The 23031-nt window shown below is 34.7% G+C and overlaps 1 protein-coding gene across 1 annotated transcript; it reads left to right on the top strand.

The window, feature by feature from the left end:
• Nucleotides 1-1531: 1531 nt before the first annotated feature.
• LOC130955195 (ABC transporter C family member 2-like) lies at nt 1532-15891 on the top strand. The gene is made up of 28 exons (XM_057882015.1): nt 1532-1706; nt 2307-2728; nt 2935-3113; nt 3251-3290; nt 4287-4443; nt 4757-4871; nt 4958-5038; nt 5407-5431; nt 5566-5622; nt 5755-5820; nt 6087-6161; nt 6428-6535; nt 6894-7028; nt 7311-7417; nt 7514-7607; nt 8198-8365; nt 8603-8743; nt 8947-9147; nt 9749-9847; nt 9958-10110; nt 10619-10998; nt 11315-11495; nt 11704-12027; nt 12728-13484; nt 14068-14189; nt 14326-14571; nt 14704-15118; nt 15407-15891. Exons 2-28 carry the CDS (start codon nt 2396-2398, stop codon nt 15502-15504), a joined length of 4857 nt encoding a protein of 1618 aa, XP_057737998.1. The 5' UTR covers nt 1532-1706; nt 2307-2395; the 3' UTR covers nt 15505-15891.
• The last annotated feature ends 7140 nt before the right edge of the window (nt 15892-23031 follow it).

Raw genomic sequence — 23031 nt, forward strand, 5'->3', positions numbered from 1 at the left:
TACTTTTATTTGAAACCATCTATTTTAAATAATTCAGTACAAATAAATATAAAAATGTTAAATAAATTTATTAAAATAATGAACCATAATCTCAGATTTTAACCAAATTTCAACTCTTCAATATGATTATTGAATCAATTTTTCAAATCTCTTTATTCTTTTTTGGTTTACAATAACCATTTAAATCTATCAAGTTAATTTGGTATATGATTCATTGAGATTAAATTTGTTATGTTCTATCTTAAGTATTTCATAATCAATCTATATCTATATTATAATTCTAAAAATTAGTTCAAATCAATTGATTGGATCAACCGAATTAAAAATTGACAAGTCTAGTAATTCGATTAATAAATATAACTGTCTAGATAAAAAATTATTATTGCATTGTTGAATTAGGCGAGAACCGCCTAGTAAAATCAAACCGAAATTCAACTAATTTTTATAGAAGAGCCAAAAACAACATTGTTACATTCATCAAAAAACAAAACATAAAACTTTAATTTTTCCTAAACTCAGTAGTCAACATCTTATTTTTGATAGTTTTTCTTCATTACTCCTTCGACAAAATAAAATTCTCTCATATGCTCCGTCTAGTCACCGCTATCGCATCTACTCAAAATCGTTGTATGTTTTCACTGTGTTCGTCTTTGATACTATTCAAAATCGTTGCCCCATTACAACTCGTCTCGCGTCATTCTTTTGTTGCACAATTGCTGTTCTGCTATGTTGGCTCTATTTCATCGTTCTTCAGCACTTTTTTACTCCAATTTTGTCGCGCTCCAACCCTCATTTTCTTTAGTTTCGCAATACTAACAACTTAACAATCTTAAACCAATTAAAATAATAATTACAATAAAAAAATATCTTCTAGGACACAGATGTGAGAGAGCACGGCCGAAGATTGGACGCGACAAAAATTGAAAAAGAGGTTGCCTACAGAACTGAAAATTTTCTTTGATGAAAAAACAAAGAATACATTCTTATTTTATGAAGTAGTTAAAGAATAATAAATTAAAAAATTAAAAAAATATTTTGTCTCTAAAACTTATACTTATGAACTAAATTATATATAATCTTTAGTAGCATGAAATAAATTATAAAAATTTCTATCAATATTAATTTTATTATTTTATACTAATTAATACACATGCATATAATAACAAAACTATTAAGGTAAATATTATATTTATAGTTAATTATGGGTGATTGATAATTAATATAATTAAAATGATTGATAATTACTATAACCTTTATTAAATATTGATTTTTATATAATTATAAAAAGATAATTTTTAAAATAAGTTAAAAAAAGAGTAATAATGCATCGAATCAATGTTTCGGGTGCCAGAATATTACTTGTTTAGAATAATATAATGATCTAATGATTATGATTACACCTACACCGGGCCTGTCGCTGGCCATGTACACCCTGAGGGCTGAGGGCAATAAAGCCTCCTTGACTCGAACAGAATAAAAAAAGCTTTAATTTCAATAATTTGTTAATTGATTTTTGAATAGAAAGAAAAGAAGAAAACGATTGTGCAAAAGAAAAGGATTCGTAAGCTGTGACGTATAACACGTTGACATGTTCTTCCAACTGAATTAGAGTGAAGACGACCACCCTTCTTCTTCCTTCTTCTTACAAATAAATAATTTGTGTGTCTCTCAATCTGTCACTCAACTTCACTCGCCCCACTCACCAGGTTTGTTAGATTCGCTTCTCTCTTTCTTTTTCTCTCTCCTTCCTCGCTCACACTTTCTTGTTCTTTTCGCCCTCCATCTTATCGTTATTTACTCACTAACTTTTTTCCTTTTCCAGAAAAAAAGGTAAATCTGATAACTTTTGTGTGCGTGTGTTGGCTTAATCTTCACTTCACTTCCAAGTAAATATACTGCAACTGATGATTAGACACTAAAACACAGCAATAAGAATCTTATGCTTGAATTATGCTTCTGTTTTTTTTTTTTTTTTTTTTTTGGGGATATGCTAAAACAAATTATACTGAATCTGATGGAGTAGAGCGATGGAATTTGATTCCATACATGGAAGTTTTCGTCTTCAAAGTTGGTATCTTTTGTTTGGATATCTTCTTACTATAATATTCAAATTTTGTTTCTTTTTTCTTTCTGATGAGGTCTCCTTTCCCCTTTTCAAAGAAGTTGAAATAGTAATAAGTTCAGCAATTTGCTATTGCAAATAATGACGGTTTTACTTACATATTGAAAATTGAAAGTGTAAATGCTTGTTTTGGATTATGCACTCATTCGAGGCGCAGCTGATTCTGATTGGTTATTGAGTTTAGGGTCTCATCTTGCTGCCAAAGGAGAAAGAGGGGAGCATTTTGTGCTGATGCTTTTTGCTTGAACTTCTCCAGTAAAGAATTTTATAGCAATGGCTTTTGAGCCATTGGATTGGTATTGTCAGCCAGTTGCAAATGGAGTATGGACCACAACAGTTGACAATGCCTTCGGAGCTTACACTCCTTGCGCGGTTGATTCTTTGGTGATCTCCGTTTCTCATTTGGTGCTTCTAGGCCTGTGTGTCTACCGGATATGGTTGATTAAGAAGGATTTCAAAGCCAAAAGGTTCTGCTTACGGTCAAAACTCTATAATTATTTGCTTGGGTTGTTAGCTTTGTATTGTGTGGCAGAGCCCTTATATAGATTGATTGCTGGACTATCAATTCTAAATTTAGATGGTCAGACTCAACTTGCTCCATTTGAGGTGAACTATAATTCTGATTACGCATATGCTTGTGATTTGATTATTTTATTGTATGAATTCGCATGCTTTTGAAATCTTAATGCTTTCCCTTGTTCAATATGTTTGCATAATCGTTCTTTGCACACTATACCTTTCCTTTCTTGTGATTAATCCTTTCCTGGCAGATGTTGACTCTGATAAATTTAAACGTGTAATAACATTTACAGATCACTTCACTGGTCATTGAAGTTCTTACTTGGGGTGCTATGCTGATTTTGATTGGCGTCGAGACTAAAGTTTACATTTACGAATTCAGATGGTTTATCCGATTTGGTTTGCTTTATTCTATTGTCGGGGATACTGTTATGCTCAACCTTATCATCTCTGTGCAGGAGTTGTATAGCAGGTTTGACTGTTTAACCATGCCGTATTTATCGTACTAAGTGACTCATTGGGTGATTATGACATGATTTAACCATGTCATGTATTTCAGCGCACATCTTTGTTTTTCTCAATCTCATATCTTTTACTTCCTTTTTACAGGTCAGTGCTGTATTTGTACATAAGCGAGGTGGTCTGCCAGGTATATTGTGCTCTTTAAGTTAATGTAACCTTATGATAGGTGATAATGCATTTTTTTTAGTAGCTGGGTTATTGATGCATAACATTATGTTTGTTTATTGGCTCTTGCATAGCTTCCAATGAGAAAGCTGTATCTAAAGTTGGTAGTAGCCTTTTTTAATCTGTACTGGGTTGACATTCTTACAAATTTTAGCTTTCTTATTTGATTTATTGTATAAACTTGTGACATATTGTACAAAGGAACATATAAAAAAAGAATACTGTAAATTGTTATATACTGTGATGTGCTGACATAATACAGTTAGGTGTATTACGCATACTTGTATTTTCATGATAGTAAATTGGATCTAGGAATGCTTGTACAAACCCATCCAAAAACTCATGATACACACTGACCAGATAGTACACTATATAATTCCAGCTGATATATAGATGTTAATCATTCCAGGCTGTTTTATTCCCTTCTGCCAATTGCCTGCATAAAAATTTCTGCTACCTGCCTTTGATGTGTTTGGATAGTATTCTGTTTTTTCCCTATCTATTTTGAAGTTGATTATCTAAAGCATTAACTTAGGTTGCCAATATTTGGTGGCTGCATACAATCTTTTCAATTCTTTGTTGCAATTTGTTTGAGTGAAACACATGCATTGTATAGGGTGTCTCTTTATCATTAAGTCTGTTATACTTAAAGGTTTTCTTTATGGATTTTGTTTACTATTGTAGTCAAGTGGTTTGTGTGTGTATGTATTGTCTGTTTTTATTTTTTTAGTATATACTTGTTTTCTTCCAAACAAATAGCTATTTAGTATATACTGGGCGTCTTGCTGCATTGTTGAGTTCATCCTCATTCTAGTGATTTTTATTTTTTCTGTTGCTGCTTTAGAGAGTATCTATTTGTTCCCATACTTTTAATTTACCCCAGTTGGAATATATGGAAACATCTATCTAAAAGGATAAATAATAAAGAAATAATATTTTATCTCTTCTACAATTCCAGGCTTTGTTTGGACTGCTTTTGCTTGTGTATATACCTACTTTGGATCCTTATCCGGGTTATACCCCTGTTCGGAGTGACTTGGTTGTTGATACTGCATATGAAGAACTGCCCGGAGGAGAGCAGATATGTCCTGAAAGGCATGCAAACATATTGTCAAGTATGTAAAATTGTATTTGCACATAGGATATCAAGGATACTTTCAAAAATGCTATAATGCTAAGTGGGTTAGAACTTTGAAGTGTTATGTTCTGGGCTGATTGTGCTATAAATTTTTCTGTTATTTCTACTTCTGGTATTACATTTAGCTAACTGAAGTAAAATTTGCCAAGATATGGTGTATGTGATTAGGAGTCCTGGCTTTTATTTTTTGTGTTCATTAATTTTGGAGATAGCATAGTGCAAATACCATTCATAGTAATATCTTGCATGGATCCTCGCTGTTTCATTCTTATTTCTTTTTCCTCGTGCAGGAATCCTTTTTTCTTGGATGAATCCTATCATGAATCTGGGATATCAAAGACCCCTTACAGAGAAAGATATATGGAAGTTAGATACATGGGATCGGACTGAGACACTGAATGAAAAGTATGAGTTTTCGCTTTGCTTAAGCTTTCTTTTGGCATTAATTGTTGCATTTCATGTTTGCTTTATAGTGCCTCTTGATTCTGTAGGTTCCAGAGATGTTGGGTAGAAGAATCTCGGAGGTCGAAACCTTGGCTTTTAAGAGCATTGAATGCAAGCCTTGGTGGGAGGTATGACCGATTTGTGTTGAACATGATAGAGTGTAGAAGATAGACAATGTTTTCTGGTGTTACTTTATGATCACTTGCATAAGTTGAGAGTTGAGACCATCACTAATGGCTCATAATGAGAGGGCAGATATTGAAGTAAAATGGTGCTTGGCACTGATAAGTTAATCTTGGCCGACAAACTTAGACTCCTCTATCTTCTTCTGTGTAGTAAAATTAGTTCGTGATGATGAAACCACTTATTGTACAATATATAACTGAATGTTCTTTACTTCTTTTTTTTTCCTGACTTTGTTTATTTTTGTTCATGTATCTCATTTGTGTTTATGCGTTCATATATCTTTGTGCTTCGGTTTTCTTGTGCTTTACAGGTTTTGGTGGGGAGGATTTTGGAAGGTAATGTTCTATTTCTTTTGTTTATATAATCATTTCATTTGGTCGCTTTCAATATTTACATGTGTTAAACTTTGCTATATGTCAAAATGCATTGTCAATTTTAATATCTTTGTTAATCTGTTTACAATATGTAGATTGGAAATGATCTCTCCCAGTTTTTGGGCCCACTAATATTGAATCAGCTGCTTGAGGTCAGTTACTGTTTTACTGAAATCACTGGTTAACCACCTCTACTACAAGTTATAGTGCTCGAACAAATTCTTCATTATTTTTTTGTTCTAACAATTCTCAATCACTTGATGTGTCCTATTAATTGCCTGCAGTCTATGCAAAATGGTGATCCAGCCTGGATTGGATACGTTTTTGCCTTCTCAATATTTGTTGGAGTGGTATGATACAAAATCTGATTAAATTGTAGATGATAATGTTGTATTCTTAATTTTCTGTGATTAATGATACCACTGGTTGCTTCATATTCAAGGATTTAAATTTGAATGTATTTCTTGTACCCCTTTTCTAATTGCTTCTGCAGAGTTGGATTGCTGATAAACATTGAAGATGCCATCTGTTTTTGAATAAACTAGGGCAAATAATTTAAAACATATGTAGATTTTACTAATTAGGATTCTTTCCTATCTGAATTTCTGTTTGATAGGTCTTTGGGGTGTTATGTGAAGCTCAATATTTTCAGAATGTCATGCGTGTTGGATTCCGGCTAAGATCAACACTGGTAATTTTATTATTGTTTCATTTCTGTGTCTTAGATCTTTAATTCCCACCTAGTAGGTTGTCAAAGAATTGCTTGACCTAAAAGCTTAACTCATAAAGTTAGTTGCCAACGATGATTTTATAAGTGAAATCCCAATAGGCTTGGAACAGAATGTCTTACATGCTGAAACTAGATGCTCAAACAAGTAGAATTCATTGGTCACTCAATTACACTCAAAATACTGAGTTTGTTATTCAATTTTTCCCCTTTTATTTTCTTTGTTGTAGGTAGCTGCTGTATTTCGCAAATCATTAAGGCTTACCCATGAAGCTCGAAAGCAATTTGCATCTGGAAAAATAACCAACTTGATGACTACTGATGCCGAAGCACTTCAGGCATGGTTTCTTTCTATTGTTTGCTTGCTGTTCATGTAGTTGCTGCTTAAAGGTGTCAAAGAACTACTTGAAAGTTATTAATATGGGACCAATACTGGATTTGATAACAGTAACATGCCCTCTCGAATAAAAGTTTCTTCGTTTGTACCTAAAATCCAATTATTTAAGGTTAAATGCTATTTTAAATTGTGTGGCAAGGGACAGACTCAAGATTATTTAGTCACTGTACTACTGTAGCTTAATTCCAGGGTTTATGCATTTTCTATATTCTTGTGCCACAAACATTCTCTGAATATGTTTGATGTTTTAATACTACTGTTTTGCAATTAACGTCTGGGTTTTTTTTTAACCCAAACAGCAAATATGCCAGTCACTTCATACTTTGTGGTCAGCTCCGTTCCGCATTACCATTGCCATGGTTCTTCTTTATCAACAACTAGGTGTTGCTTCCCTTTTGGGCGCTTTGATGCTAGTCCTTATGTTTCCATTACAGGTACAGGAGTTCACCTGATTTCTCTAGTTTGTTTTATCGCGACACTGCTTTGAATCTATTAGTTAAAATGCACTCTTATTACAGTATACTGCTTCTGTTCCTCTCTGCATATCTTTTATTTTCTAGTCTCTTTGCATTAATGTACTGAGGTGGTAATGGATATAACTTTATTTTTTGAGAAATTCATTCATAAGCTAATAGTCTGAGTTGTTAACCATACTGAAAAACTTGAATTAATTTTATAAGATTCCCTGAACTTAATGTTGCATTTTGTGGGAGCAGACATTTATCATCAGTAGAATGCAGAAGTTGTCTAAGGAAGGATTACAACGTACAGACAAGAGAATTGGCCTTATGAATGAAGTTTTGGCAGCTATGGACACTGTAAAGTATGTTCTTTTGAACTTTATAATAATTTTTTTTTTAAATTTAGTTAAATATCAAGTTCTAACCATTCTGTTGTTGGCTTTTCTGACATGGCTTAGATGTTATGCATGGGAGAGTAGTTTCCAGTCTAAAGTTCAGAATGTCCGAGATGATGAATTATCATGGTTTCGAAAAGCATCATTACTTGGAGCGGTATGACACAACCAATATTTAATATTCATGTTCCAATCATTTTTTGGACTTCAGCTTATTTATCTTGGCTCCTTTTTTCAGTTTCCCTAAGAAATTCATCTGTATTGCATTCATGTGCATCCATTAAGATAGTATAATAGAACGAATGGTGGCCTGCACTGTATTAAGATAGTGAAAGTAAAAGGATAGATTTAACTCTAGCCAAATCTATCAATGTTATAAATCTAATTTAAATCAAGTACAATACTACTACTAGTAGACACTTAAGTTCACTGGTAATGGCTGTCATAAACATAGTAGAATTCAACTGACCTCATGATGCACTTTTGTAGACTGACCTTTCTAAACACCTATCAGAAACTAGATAGCTGCTTCATGAATGTGGTCACCATTTTATTTAAATCAGATTCCCTCCAATCATCATGAACAAAAGAAAATGCTTTATTTCTGATATTTGCTAGCTTTGCACTGTTTGAATTTTTCTTGAAATTCAAGTGTTGAGCATGGAAAACGTAAATCCAATGTTACAACTTTTTCTCATGTTCTTACTGACTCCAGCTGTTTTTGTTCTAATTTTTCTTTTTTGGCAGTTAAATGGATTCATACTGAATAGTATTCCAGTTTTTGTAACTGTGATTTCATTTGGAATGTTCACCTTACTTGGAGGGAATTTGACACCCGCAAGAGCTTTTACATCACTTTCTCTGTTTGCTGTGCTTCGGTTTCCTCTCTTCATGCTTCCTAATATTATAACTCAGGTTATTCTCCATTGTAATTTTCTTTTGTTTTGTTGATTTACCAGCAGGATAATGACATAATGCACCCTTCATTCTTGTAATCTCTATTAGTGTTTGTTTTTCTATTAAATACTTATTGTTGTTTTGTTTCTGCTAAATAGCAGAACGAGTTTCTCTAGTTTATAATGGCCAACGCGGGTGGAAACTTGTTTAGTATTATTGTTGCTGATTGAAGACTGTTTTTTCTTTTGTTTTAAGGCGGTTAATGCAAATGTATCATTGAAGCGTTTGGAGGATTTGCTCTTAGCAGAAGAGAGAATACTTTTACCAAATCCACCGCTTGAGCCAGGATTACCAGCCATCTCAATCAAAAACGGAAACTTCTCCTGGGATTCCAAGGTCCATGGTCTTGTCATTCTATGCTTGCATATTTCATCATTCTGCATAGTTGACTTGCACAAAGGACATCTGTTCATCATTACCTTTTTGCTCTGTGCAATTTTTATCTTCTATGGCCAGAATTGAAATGAATTGTATGATATTATTGTACTCGTATTATATATCTTCCTGGTAGCTCTAAATCTTTTGTTTTCTTTATTCAGGCAGAAAGGCCTACATTGGCAAACATAAACTTGGATATACCTGTTGGTAGCCTAGTTGCAGTTGTTGGAAGTACAGGAGAAGGGAAAACATCACTAGTATCTGCAATGCTTGGAGAACTCCCTGCAGTTGTAGGTTCAACTGTTGTTATGAGAGGGACAGTTGCTTACGTACCCCAAGTCTCTTGGATTTTTAATGCAACTGTAAGTTAATAGTATTCATAATCATGTATAGTGATGAACATGCTTAATAGTTCTTAATTTTTTTAACAGAACATATATATCTATTGCTATTGGTATGCTCAGCTGATAATTGACTCATACAACTGTTTCTTCAGATGCATTACAAATGACCACTTCCACAAGCACTATAACTTTTCTCGTTGCTGCTGCTATAACCTTTTAATTCGGAATTATGGTTTGCATATGAATTAGGTTAAAAAAGAATTATGGACAGATAATATATTTTTCAAGTTTATTTCAAGCTATCTTTTGTGCAAGTTGTTGGGAGGAGACATTGGAGAGCTTATCCAAGAGATCTTGCTATCTTTATGAGAATTTCATGTAATCTTAAAATCCAGCGACAGCAAGATGATTTGGACAGGGCTCTCACTTTTCTGATGCACGTGGAATAATTTGTGTTCCAATTCAAAAAATATATAATTAATCTGAAAAAATTCAAAGTCGCCGAAAATTTCTTACTAGTTATGAATTGATTTTATGGTTTTGGTAAGGGTAACAAGGTTCAAGGCTGTTAGCATGCCATTATGATATGATATGTGGCTTATAAAAGTTATTTCTGCAGGTGCGAGATAATGTTTTATTTGGTTCTGCCTTTGACCCAATAAGATATGAAAGGGCAATAGATGTGACTGAACTACGACATGACCTTGAGTTACTGCCTGTGAGTATATGCACTACTTATTGCATTTAAGTGGAATATAATGTGTCATTCTTCGTTAAAAGTTGGTGGCATTTGCTTGTCCTTTCTCTAACATGCCTATCAATAACTAGGGTGGTGATCTTACCGAAATTGGTGAAAGAGGTGTGAACATCAGTGGTGGTCAAAAGCAAAGAGTATCCATGGCTAGAGCTGTCTACTCCAAATCCGACGTGTACATTTTTGATGATCCCCTTAGTGCTCTAGATGCGCATGTCGCTAAACAGGTTATGCTGAGTGATTCTACTTTACATACCTGTTGTTATTAACAGAATGTTTTCTATACACAAGATATGGTACATATTAACATATACATGTTTGTACTTTGCAAAGTAACACATTATGAATGATGCATGTGATTGACATGCTTCAGTATTGCCTTTTTAACTTAATCTACTGATTCTCTAAATCCGTTCTTAAAATTCCTCCAATTGTAACTAAAGGTATGCTAGGCACGTGCCTCCAACAATAAAGAAAAAGGAGAAAAAGACAACAATGCTGCTAAGGTAGAAAAAAACATTGCCTCATGGAAGAGGCACACCTAAACTATCCAAGTCACAGAAGCTAATCTTAGTACCTTTGATCATACTTTCTAATAGCGAAATAGTTGCTGACAATGTTCTGATAGTTGTTGGGTACTGTATGCAATTGATCCCCCGTTTATTGCTGACTGTAAACTGGGTTCCATTTATTATCTTAACGTTGTGTAGTATTTTCCACTGCATGTCATTTCAGGTTTTTGATAAATGCATCAAGGGAGAATTGAGAGGGAAGACCCGAGTTCTTGTTACAAATCAACTGCATTTCCTTTCACAGGTGGATAGAATCATTTTGATCCATGAAGGTACTGTGAAAGAGGAGGGAACATTTGAGGAGCTCTCTAACCAGGGGCCATTGTTCCAAAAGCTTATGGAAAATGCTGGAAAGATGGAGGAGTATGAAGAAGAAACGGTAGATACTGAAACTGCTGATCCAAAGTCCTCTTCAAAACAGGTGGCCAATGGAGAACTTAATGATACTGCAAAGAGTGGGAGTAAGGCAAAAGAAGGAAAATCTGTCCTTATTAAACAGGAAGAACGGGAAACAGGTGTTGTCAGTATGAAAGTTTTAGCAAGGTAACATGATTCATGCAAATAGTTTTGTATTGATTGCAATTTAGTGGTTCGTAATCATTTACTAACTACTGGATGTCTCCTTTTGATACCCCTACAAATTATTAGATGTGCTTATGCACATGCACAAACATTTACATTGTGAATATGCTTCTTTCTCCCCACTGCCATGCTCTACTTATGCATAATCCTGATGGAAATCTATTGGAAAGTGTATTATTTTGCAAATTTTATGTAGTGATCCTGTTTTCTTGGTCTTTTTTCCCCATTTGCTCCTCTTTTTATCATACTATCTTGAATATTATTGTTGTCCTTTCAGATACAAGACTGCATTAGGAGGTCTTTGGGTGGTTGTAATACTCTTTGGATGCTATTTCTTAACAGAAGTGTTACGAATTTCAAGTAGCACATGGTTGAGCCATTGGACTGACCAGAGTGCTTCAGTGGGCTATGATCCTGGATTTTATAATCTGATATATGCAGCTCTATCATTTGCTCAGGTATAGCTCTCTTGTAACATGACTGAAGAATATGGTGTAATTATTCCTTTTGCTTAAGTTCTCATTCATTTTCTGTCACATCTGTATCAGTGCAGTGTCTGCTTTTTGTCCCATGAGAATCCATGTTACTCTAAATGCCTGCATTCCTACTGAATTACATCTGTGGAATATGATCATTTGGTATTTTTCTCATTATTTTCCATTTCAGGTTATGGTGACTTTAATAAATTCTTATTGGTTGATCATATCAAGTCTATATGCAGCCAGAAGGTTGCATGAAGCCATGCTTCACTCCATATTACGAGCTCCTATGGTTTTTTTTCATACAAATCCACTTGGAAGAGTAATCAACAGGTTTGCAAAGGATTTAGGTGACATTGATCGTAATGTTGCCCCATTTGTCAATATGTTTCTGGGTCAAGTGTCTCAGCTCCTTTCAACATTCGTCCTGATAGGGATTGTCAGCACAATGTCCTTGTGGGCGATAATGCCGTTGTTGGTACTGTTTTATGGAGCATATCTCTACTATCAGGTATTAACATTGTTTTCTTGCTTACACCGGCTTCTATTTACTTTCTGAAACCCTAAACGGTATCCGGCATTAGATAGTAGAACGTATGGATTTGAAGTCTGTCTAAATATACTTTGCTTACATGCTAGTTTTCTGGTGATGTAAAGCTATCTTATGTATTGTAGAAATTGAAATACAAACAAGTCTGTAGGTCATACATTTCTATCGACATATGAAAAATGTTCCTAGTGATCTGATTTAGCAAAGCTATCCATTTAGGAAAAGCTCAAGTTGACATATAGTTTAGTATCCATCATCAATAACTATAAAGCAGTTTGGTCTAATTACCTTTTATATCATAAACCAGCCTTTGTACCTATTGCAATTATTATTATTATTATTATTATTGTTGTTGTTGTTGTTGTTGTTGTTGTTGTTGTTGCTTTGCGATGGATGATTGTTGCTAAACCAGCATTTGTACCTTATGCAATTTTGCTATGGATGATTGGTTTAATGCACTCAAAATCTGACCCTTATGCGAGTTGAAATAATTTCTAGATTAGGACTGTTAACCACGAAAAGATTTTTAGTAGTGTATTTATCACTAATTCTTTGATTTTTGTTCTGGTTTTCTCACAAATTTCAGTAGTAAAATTCATTATTCTGTTTGTGAAATTGAATTTTGAGGAACTCATGTCAGCATCATTTTATTCATTTATAGAGCACTGCCCGTGAAGTAAAGCGCTTAGATTCAATTAGTAGATCCCCTGTTTATGCACAATTTGGAGAAGCACTTAATGGTCTATCAACAATCCGTGCTTACAAGGCTTATGACCGCATGGCTGATATCAACGGAAAGTCCATGGACAACAACATACGATTCACTCTGGTGAACATGAGTGGAAATCGATGGCTTGCAATTCGATTGGAAACTCTGGGAGGTCTCATGATATGGTTTACTGCAACCTTTGCGGTAATGCAGAACGGGAGGGCTGAGAACCAGCAGGAATTTGCATCCACCATGGGTTTACTACTTAGTTATGCTTTGAACATTACCAGTTTGCTTACTGGTGTGCTCAGGCTTGCTAGTTTGGCCGAGAATAGTCTAAATGCTGTTGAGCGTGTAGGCACTTATATAGATTTGCCTTCAGAGGCACCATCCATCATTGAGGATAGTCGCCCCCCTCCAGGCTGGCCCTCATCTGGATCAATCAGATTTGAGGATGTTGTACTTCGATACAGGCCTGAACTTCCTCCTGTCCTTCATGGCTTGAATTTCACAATTTTTCCAAGCGATAAGGTTGGCATTGTAGGAAGGACAGGAGCTGGAAAATCTAGCATGCTTAATGCTTTATTTCGAATTGTGGAATTGGAAAGAGGAAGAATATTAATTGATGATTGTGATATTGCAAAGTTTGGGCTGGCTGATTTGCGTAAAGTTCTTGGCATTATACCACAGTCCCCTGTTTTGTTTTCAGGTATTTAAGATATAATATTTTCCATCTTATTTTCATATTGGCAACTTAGGCTATACGGATTCTGTTCTTTTGTTTCCAAGTTACCAACTGACCTGAAGGAAGAGTATGTTGAGCAATAATGTTGTAGAATGGACTTATTTCTTTTTTTTTTTATTATTATTATTATTATTATTATTATTATTATTATTACTACTTATGGTAAAATGGACTGTAGATCTTGAATTTTTTAAAGCTAAGAGATCTGTTTTGGCCATAAGTGGAAAGAATCTTTTGGGCAGGAAGGGAATTCTAACTCCTTTTAGAGCCACATATTAAAGGTTGTTGATCATTTGATTTTTATAGAATACAATAAGGAAAAAAAAAACGAATGAGAAAATAAGGATAAATATGTTAACATGAAAGTCAAGAAATTCGTTGATCTACTTGAGTGAAGATTGGAATACTTGTGATGTCAAAACTGGAAAGCAATAATACGTGATGGTGTTGCTGATTTTTATAATTTTTACTCTGTAAATTGTGAAGCATATTAATCTTTGAATTAATGTAATTGTATTTATATTAAGCTTAATTTAAATTTTTGTAGGAACTGTAAGATTTAATCTTGACCCTTTTAATGAACACAATGATGCTGACCTCTGGGAGGCTCTGGAGAGGGCACATTTGAAGGATGTGATACGGAGGAATTCTTTGGGGCTGGATGCCGAGGTAAATTATGATTTCTTGATTTCACTCTGGCTTTTTTTGTACAGAACCATTTCTATTGCTGAGTATTTTTACAATGGTCAATAAGTGATGTTTTATTGAAAGCAATATAATATTTATGAAAATGTACTTTATTTAGGTCTCTGAGGCAGGCGAGAACTTCAGTGTTGGGCAGAGGCAACTGTTGAGTCTCTCTCGGGCATTATTGCGTAGATCAAAGATATTAGTACTTGACGAAGCCACTGCAGCAGTAGATGTTAGAACAGATGCCCTCATACAGAAAACAATTCGAGAGGAATTTAAATCGTGCACCATGCTCATCATTGCTCATCGTCTTAACACCATCATAGACTGTGATCGGATTCTTTTGCTTGATGGTGGTAAGGTAAGCACTGTATTTATATGGTACTGCTGGTTAAATCTTATAATATGGTTATCCTTTGGCACTAATGTAAGTAATACTAATGCTAATTATACAACATAAAATAATACTGATGCTAGCTTCTTATGTTTAAAGGTTCTTGAATATGATACCCCTGAAGAACTGCTATCAAATGAAGGCAGTTCGTTCTCTAAGATGGTGCAAAGTACAGGAGCCGCAAATGCCCAATATCTACGCAGCTTAGCACTCGGGAGTAAGTCAGATAGGGAAGAGAGTAAGCATAACGATGGCCAGAAAAAATGGCTTGCTTCGTCTCGCTGGGCTGCTGCAGCTCAATTTGCCCTTGCCGTCAGTCTCACCTCATCACAGAATGACCTAAAAAGATTGGAAGTGGAAGAAGAGAATAGCATACTCAAGAAAACAAGGGATGCTGTGATAACTTTGCAGGGGGTTTTGGAAAGGAAGCATGATAGAGAAATCGAGGAATCTTTAGACCGATACCAAATGTCCTCGGACAGTTGGTGGTCATCACTCTACAAGATGATTGAAGGTATGTATAACTTTGTGCCATCTTTTACATAGCCTTCCCTTGCAATGAAATTTTTGAAAGATTAAATTCTGAGACCACTTCATGTTTTGTCCATGAATGCATTATCCTCCCTCTCCTTTCTCTTTCCCTTTTTTCTCCTATATATGTTGTCTCAAATATTTCTAAGTTAGAGGTAATCCTGGAAGATATGGTATCATAGCTAAATGAGCTTAAATTTCTAAGATTAAAGAATCTCAGGATTTTCAACAGTGTAGATGATGTAATTGCATCTCTTTTTCGTTTTTGTAGGTCTTGCAATGATGAGCAGGCTGGCCAGGAGCAGGCTTCATCAATCAGACTTTGATTTTGATGATAGATCAATTAACTTTGATCAAGTTGATATGTAGCCAAAGCTGCACTGTTATATATTACCTCTGCTTCAAAATAATTGTTCATTTGGACAAACAATTATTGTGAATTGCAGGGAATATAAAAATGTGCCACAGTCCCATCAACTGACTCACATACCCAAGGTTGTGCTAACTCTATTTTTGGCAATGTAGCTCCATCACTCAGCCATGAGACATGAGTTCGAAAATGCAATAAGTTTCATTTTGATCTTAATCCAGCAATTAACCCAATTTCCCTTATCATTTGTAATGTAATTTTTATTGCCCAAAATATATTAGGGAAAAAAAATTATCTTTTAGGTCTTGAATACTTGTGTTTGGATTTTGGAAAAAGATTCTCTAAAACTAAGTGAGAAAATAAAATGTTAATTATTCTTAAATCAAGGTAATAAGATTTACATACGATGAAAATTATAAATTCAGTAGTGATTAGATGTTTATTTATTTATTCTACTGATTTTTTTATTTTAGAAAAATTTCCCTTTTTGATCATGTTATGCCACAAACTTACACTAGTACTGTTATATTCAATTATTCCAAGCATGTTTCAAAATCCCAAATCCTCGTCAATCAAGCAATTATACTCAAATGTCTTGCATGGAATGGAAGACGAAAAAGAGTCTCTTGCTTTTAGACCCAGTGTGTGAAAATTACCTTTATATTTCCATTTTTAGAAGAACCAGATCATCTTAAAATTTGTTAAACGCTAGGGTTGTATAACTTACCTTATTATTTCCTAATAATACAAAATAAAATAAAATAAAAGAATGAGTTGATAGTTAAATTAATCTTTGAAGAATGGATTATTTTTTAAATCAATAATGTTAGGGACTAAGATGGTTTTAGCAGAAAAACTAGCCAAATATCTTTGGGTGAATTTAAAATCTCTACGTGAATGGTGTTTATACTAGACATTAGAATATTTCTTTTCTTTGTAAATTAGATGATTCTGAATATATTTTTTTATTTATCATGTTTTAGGCATTTGAAAAGGGAAGGGGGGTGAAGAGACGGAAACTAATTGAATCAGTTTCTATTATTCATATTGTAATGATACTGAACGTATCTCTTCCTAATTTGAATGTGGTAGAACATTTAATAACTAATATTTTAAATCATAAATAAATAAAATTAATTACTATATTTATAAGGAAAAGTATACAGAACTAAGAGGTTACCAGCAAAAAACTAAACAAAATCACATTAATTTATATTAATAATTAATTTCAAATTTTTTAAATTCAAAATTTAAAAAAATTAAAATTGATTAACTAAACATAATTAAAACCTATAAAAATCTTTCTCTTCTCTCTCATATTAACCTACCCACCTCTAACAATCACACACACAGACTCCTCTCTCTCACTGTCAGTCCTCTCCGCCTCTCTCTCACTGTCAGTCCTCTCCGCCTCCCCCACTGCGACCCACTCCTCCGATCGCTTCCGCTGCCAGTCGGAAACTCGTGAACCTTATGTTCGGACTCGAGTTCGGGTCTCGGAGCTTCCACGCGTCAGCGCACGTGACTTCCCCCTCGGAGCCGGCGTCAACAGCGACAGAAACAGGCGCGTCGAGACCGAGTAGGATCATGCCGAGTAAAGTGCCCTCATCGATGAGGGAGCTGGAGTCTTCAAGTTTGCGTTTTGATGGAAGGTGGTGATCGATGGTGGGGCCACCGTGGAAGACTCCGCCGTGGTTACGGATGAAAGACATGAAGCATGCGGCGCCGCGGGTGGTCAGCAGAGGAAGGCCATTAACAGCTGAAAAGTTGGGATTTGTGAGTTGAGGCCAATTAAACGGTGTGCAGTCATACAGAGAATTGAGAATTTCAGAGGGTTGGAGAACTTTTTTGGGTTTATTTTTTGGTGCATTTTATTTTTTTGGGTACTTTCTTGGGTTTTGCTTGGCTGCTTGCATTCTTCCTTCCCTTCTCATTGTTTTTCATTTATTATTTTTAATAAAATATTTTTATCTTTAATAAAATTTTATTAATTTAAAAGAATTATTTATCATCACGATGTTGCTCTCTGCGTTTTGGGTACAATTACGGAAATATAAAAAAAAATATTCATTTAATATGAAAAAAATATCATAATACTTAACAAAAGAAATATCCAATTATATTTTAGCAAAAATAATTAAATATCTATAAAATTTAAAAAAAATATGAAATTCTTAAAGAAATAGAAGCATTCACATTTGCAATACAAAAAAATTCGAAAAATATATAAAATAACATCCATTTAGTATGAAAAAGAAACATTATGATATTTAGCATTTTGGTTGATTTTTGGCTAATACCTCTTTAATTCCCTAGCATTATTCTATTTTTGACTGATTTGAAATTGGTTCCATATACTTTTCCTTTTTAAATTTATCCACGATTGAAACGTTAATTATTCGAACATAAACAACAATCAGCCCAAATAAAATACAAAGATCAGCTCATTCACAACAACAAACCCAACCAACCAATTGTTAATTCATTGAATAAATTACTATTTGTACCCATAAAAAATACAGACACTAATAAATATACCTATGTAAGAATAAAACGACAATTGTAATCACGGAAGATGACTTCTGTGTGCCAAGAATAGCCTAACGACTAATTATGTAACCAGCGTCTGGGTACTCTTGACACACGGAGGCCATCTTCTATTGTTACAATTATCGTTTTATTCTTATATGGATACATTTATCACCGTCTATATTTTTTATAGATACAAATGATAATTTATTCCATTTTATCTCATTCTCACATAATACATTCTTCTATAATTAGTGAGTTTGATAACTCATCATTTTGTCAGCATACAATTTTTACCTCCATTCTCCTTTCTTCTTTGGTTTTAATACATTGAATTGGACGCCGACCAAATATATATATATGAAGATTTATCAAATTAGTTCATTTATCCAATTACATAAATTTTAATCTCAATCTATTAAATTGATATATTTTTATAATTATATTCGAATCAACGTCTAACTAAAAATGTTATGTATTATATATTCTATCAATTGACGTTTTATATCATTAATTAAAAAAAATTATTAATAGAATGATAAAAAAAATAAACAGAATTAATTTATAATTTTTTAAAAGCTAATTTAATTAACAAAATTTTTTATAAACAAATTTTAAAAAAATTCATCTTTTAGAAACTAATATAACCGTTAACACGTAAATAATACCAAGCTGAATATTTTTAGATAAACCATTGCTAAAAACAGCTGCATAAATACGTGGAATAGACACCAATCTTTCGTACACTGAGGGAATCTTGTTATCAATCATAGTTATCAAATTCGTCTCGATTTGGCCGGTTCAATTGGAAATTTGGTCATTTAGTTATCTTACTGGATTGAGCTATTTGTCAAACCGTTTAAGTAATGAATCCGGTGAAAATCAGTTCAATTTGGTCGGATTTCATGAAAATTGGTGATTTGGATCGGTTCATGTAATCCAGACCGATTTTTTTTAAAGAAAAACGGTGACGTTCTCTCCATCACTTACTCCCCTGCATTGTGGTGCCCTAACTTAGAACCAACACCCATCTCACCTCTATCTTCTCTCGCCAGTCGCCACTCTCTCCTAGTCTCCCTCAAGCTCGTCGCAGCTCCTCAAGCTCATTGCTGCCTCAAGCTCGCGTCGCCGCCTCAAGCTCGTCGCAAGCTCTGTCGCGCTAAGCTCGTCTTCCTGCTTCGGCCATCAACGCTTCCTCCGCCGTGAGTCTGTGCTTAGGGTTTCAGCTTCGGCCCAGATCTTTCATCAATGCTTGCTTCATCTCTCTGAACTCTGAAGCAAAGTTCAAAATCACCCAACCAAACCTTAGGTTGTCCCTGCAACGGTTCTACCATAGTGCCGCCGTCGTCCATGCTGTCAGCACCTCCGCATTGTCTCTTGTAGCCCAGGCCCTGTAACACCCTACCACACTAAGCTTTACGCTTAAGTCGTAAAATAGAGGTGGAGTGGTATTACGACCTCTAAAATAAAATGGGTTTATATAATAACAGAAGAATTATAATATGCTAGGAGCCTTGAAGAATAGAGGAAATAAAAATCGCGAAATAAAAGCGCAACGCTCAAGGAACGAGTTAACTTGCGTGCTAAGAAAACCTTAACTTATTAAACATAAGATAACAGAAGTAGGAATGGAGTGCCAAAGATACAAAATAACAAGCTCCTAACTCAGCCCGCGAAGTCAAGACTAGCCGGAGAATATTTACGCATATATACGTACATATCCAAAACCCAAAAGTTCATATACACAGTCCTACCTCTCCATAAACCTCTAGGAGAATAAAAGAACAAGTTATGCGGAGAGAAAACTAAGTACACATATATACATCATTGTACAGCAAAACTACCCAATAACCACTCCGCTTCAAGAGTCCAGACGCCTAACGAGATGCCTCTCGACCTGCATATGAAAAACAACAACATAGTATGGAATGAGAACCGGAGGTTCTCAGTATGGTAAAGGTGCCACACACATAATATATAAGGTCCTGGGAATGCCAGAGGCAATCCTAGAACGCCGACACTCAGATTGTAGAGCTTAAAGTATTAAATAGAAGCCATAAGAGGTGGTTTTCTAAGAATATTTAAACCTAACTTAACTTAACCTTAAAATCCAAGTCTCATACTGTCATTCCTCCGTACCTCCAACTCCATCATGCATTTTCACAGACAAACAAGCAGATAAGGGCAAGCACAAGAAGGTTACAATTACTGTAGGTAACAAATACACATTTAACATGGCAAGTACATATAGGCACACTCAATTAAAGCACAAGCAAGTAATTCAAGTATTATGCATATGATGCATGCCTGTCCTATGGCTGATGAGGCTCATCTGTTGGTTACTTAGACTGTCCCCCGACGTGCATCCCCAAGAGTCTATGCATAGCTTTATCTCAAATAATCAATATTACTCAATGGGGGTAACATTCCCGGGAATTTATATAGTGCCCGGTCACACTTACGTCGTAGGATCAGCAGAGTATCGAGTTTTCAACCTGGTACACGTGGTGGCAAGCCACGACACTTAATCCAGGAAATCTCGTATCTCAGATCATTCAAATTCATAAGCCATATAAATGATTCAATTGTAATTCATCAACATCCACATCATTCTCAATCGCATCTCATTCATCATCATACATCAATCATATTCAATCCTTATCCTTCATTATCACACCTCTCATTCCGTCCATCAATAGTTCCAATTCAAAACATAATTCATTCTTTTCTAAATGAATCAAACTTAAAACATGATCATTTTCTTAATAACTCAAAATCAAACCATGTAACCTTTGAATCTAAATCTTTTTAAATAATCATATAAACAAAATCTCTAATTTTTATAAAATTTCGGCAGCATCTCCTCTAAAACTCAGACTTTGCCACCTTTTTCGGGTCCAAACCTGCATTCTTTTCAATTCAACATACCCTTCCTCATCATCATAATAGTCACCACAATAAATCTACCTCAGATCAACAATTATACTCATACAATATTCAAATCCAACAACCAAAATTCAACTAAGAATCATAGTTCACTAATCCTATGCTTCTAACACAAAATACCTCAAATCAATAATTCACCAAATTATTAGTTAATCAACAAGCACCAAACCAACCATGTTCATCAACAATAACATTCAACCATAATTCTCTCAAAATTAACATAACAACATTCACCATCCAAAATTAATAACTAATTATCCAATAAACTTCAACCAAATATATTCATCGACAAATTACTAAACATTAAACATACACCTGCATTCCAACTTATCCTATGGTCGTCTAGCCTAAGTTTTCACAGAACATTATATATTAAATGCAAGAAACCCAAACCATACCTTAGCCGATTCCCAAGTATTATTCCAAGACAATTTTTCTAAAAGAACACAGCCCTCAAAACCTCAACTAATCTGCTTCCTCCAAGTTCTAGTATTCACAATTTCAAGCTCCAATTATTTATTCACAACCTAATACACATTTATAACATACATATATCCAATTTAATACTCAAAGCTCAAATTTAATGAAATTAAAATAGAATCATCGTATCCTCACCTTACCCAAACTTCACATAAGCAAGAGTGAACGTTTTCCTCAAGCTAATTGGATCCTAAAACATCAGAAATCAAAGAAATTCAACTTCCCTTCCTATATTTCGAAAATTGGGGGAAAAGAGTGGCTGAGAATATTTAAGGGGTTACCTATGAAATTGTTCTGGTAGAAATGTAGATCTCGATGCGGTGAACGCGTGGCTGCAAACGGTGCGGCGATCGGAGTTCAGACGGAGAAGTTACGGGAGTTGGAACTTTGTCTTAAGGGTTCGGCGTTCCTTTCCTCTCCCTGGAGCTCAGCTGCGTCGTTGAGGAAATGAAGGAAAGAAGAGCCCGTGGCTCTTTTTAATGTGCTGGTCCGGTTGGACTGACACCTCGGTTTGGGTTTGGTTCAACCGGTTCGGTCCTTTCAGTCTAATTGTAGACTATTTTCTTCGAAATTAGTGTCAAAATTCTCGTTTCGATGAGCTTTATTCTAATTTAATATAATATTCACGTTTCTAATCTTTCTTATTAAAAATTAATTTATTGACTAATTATCTACTAATTAATCGGGGTTTATAGGCCCTCTCTTGTAGCTCGACGTCCTCCTTCCCCTGTCCCCGTCCTCCCTGGCTTCTCTGTCCGAGGCTTGGAGCAACTCGCCGTCGTTTCGCCGATTTCCGTCCGTGTCTCCGTCGAAGGTTAGTGGCTGCTTTCACTTCTTCAGTTCTTCTCTTCCTTTTATGCTGTCTGCTGATCTTTGAATGTGAAGTTGTGAATGGATTAATGAAAATCAAATAATTGATTTTGTGCTGCTGCTCTTGTTTTAATTCCTAAAATTTTTGTTGAAATTTTCTTGCTGCTGCTAAAAATGGATTAGGGGATTAGGAATTAGGAATTACTTGTTGCTATTTTGTAATTAGGGATTATGCTATGTTAGCTTTATTGATTTCAGGTTTAGTGTGATTAGGGATTACTTGTTGCTGTTTTGTAATTAGGGATTATGCTCTGTTAGCTTTATTGATTTCAGGTTTAGTGTGATTAGGGATTACTTGTTGCTGTTTTGTAATGTTTGTTGTTGAATGCTAAAATGGAAATCAAATTAAATGCTGTTTGTTGCTTCCATATATTTTCTTTGATAGTATTTTTCTGATTATAAACTCTGGTTTTGAGTCAAAACTTTGTATTTGTTTTGTCTGTAGTTTGATTTGAGATCATTAGATCTGATCCGATCCTATTAAGTTCAAACTATGCGTTTGGATTTTTGGTGTAGAATTGTTGGTTACCTGTTTGAACTATAGTTATCAAACTCGATTCGACCCGGACGGTTCGACCGAAAACTCGGTCTCCCAGTCATCTGGCTGGGTCGAGCCACGGCCGGATTTTATGAAAACCGGTGACCCGGACCGGTTCATATAACCCGGCCCGGACTTTTTTTTCCCAAACGGTGTCGTTCTT

This window comes from Arachis stenosperma, chromosome 10, assembly GCF_014773155.1.
Source record: "Arachis stenosperma cultivar V10309 chromosome 10, arast.V10309.gnm1.PFL2, whole genome shotgun sequence".
NCBI classification, from domain to species: domain Eukaryota; kingdom Viridiplantae; phylum Streptophyta; class Magnoliopsida; order Fabales; family Fabaceae; genus Arachis; species Arachis stenosperma.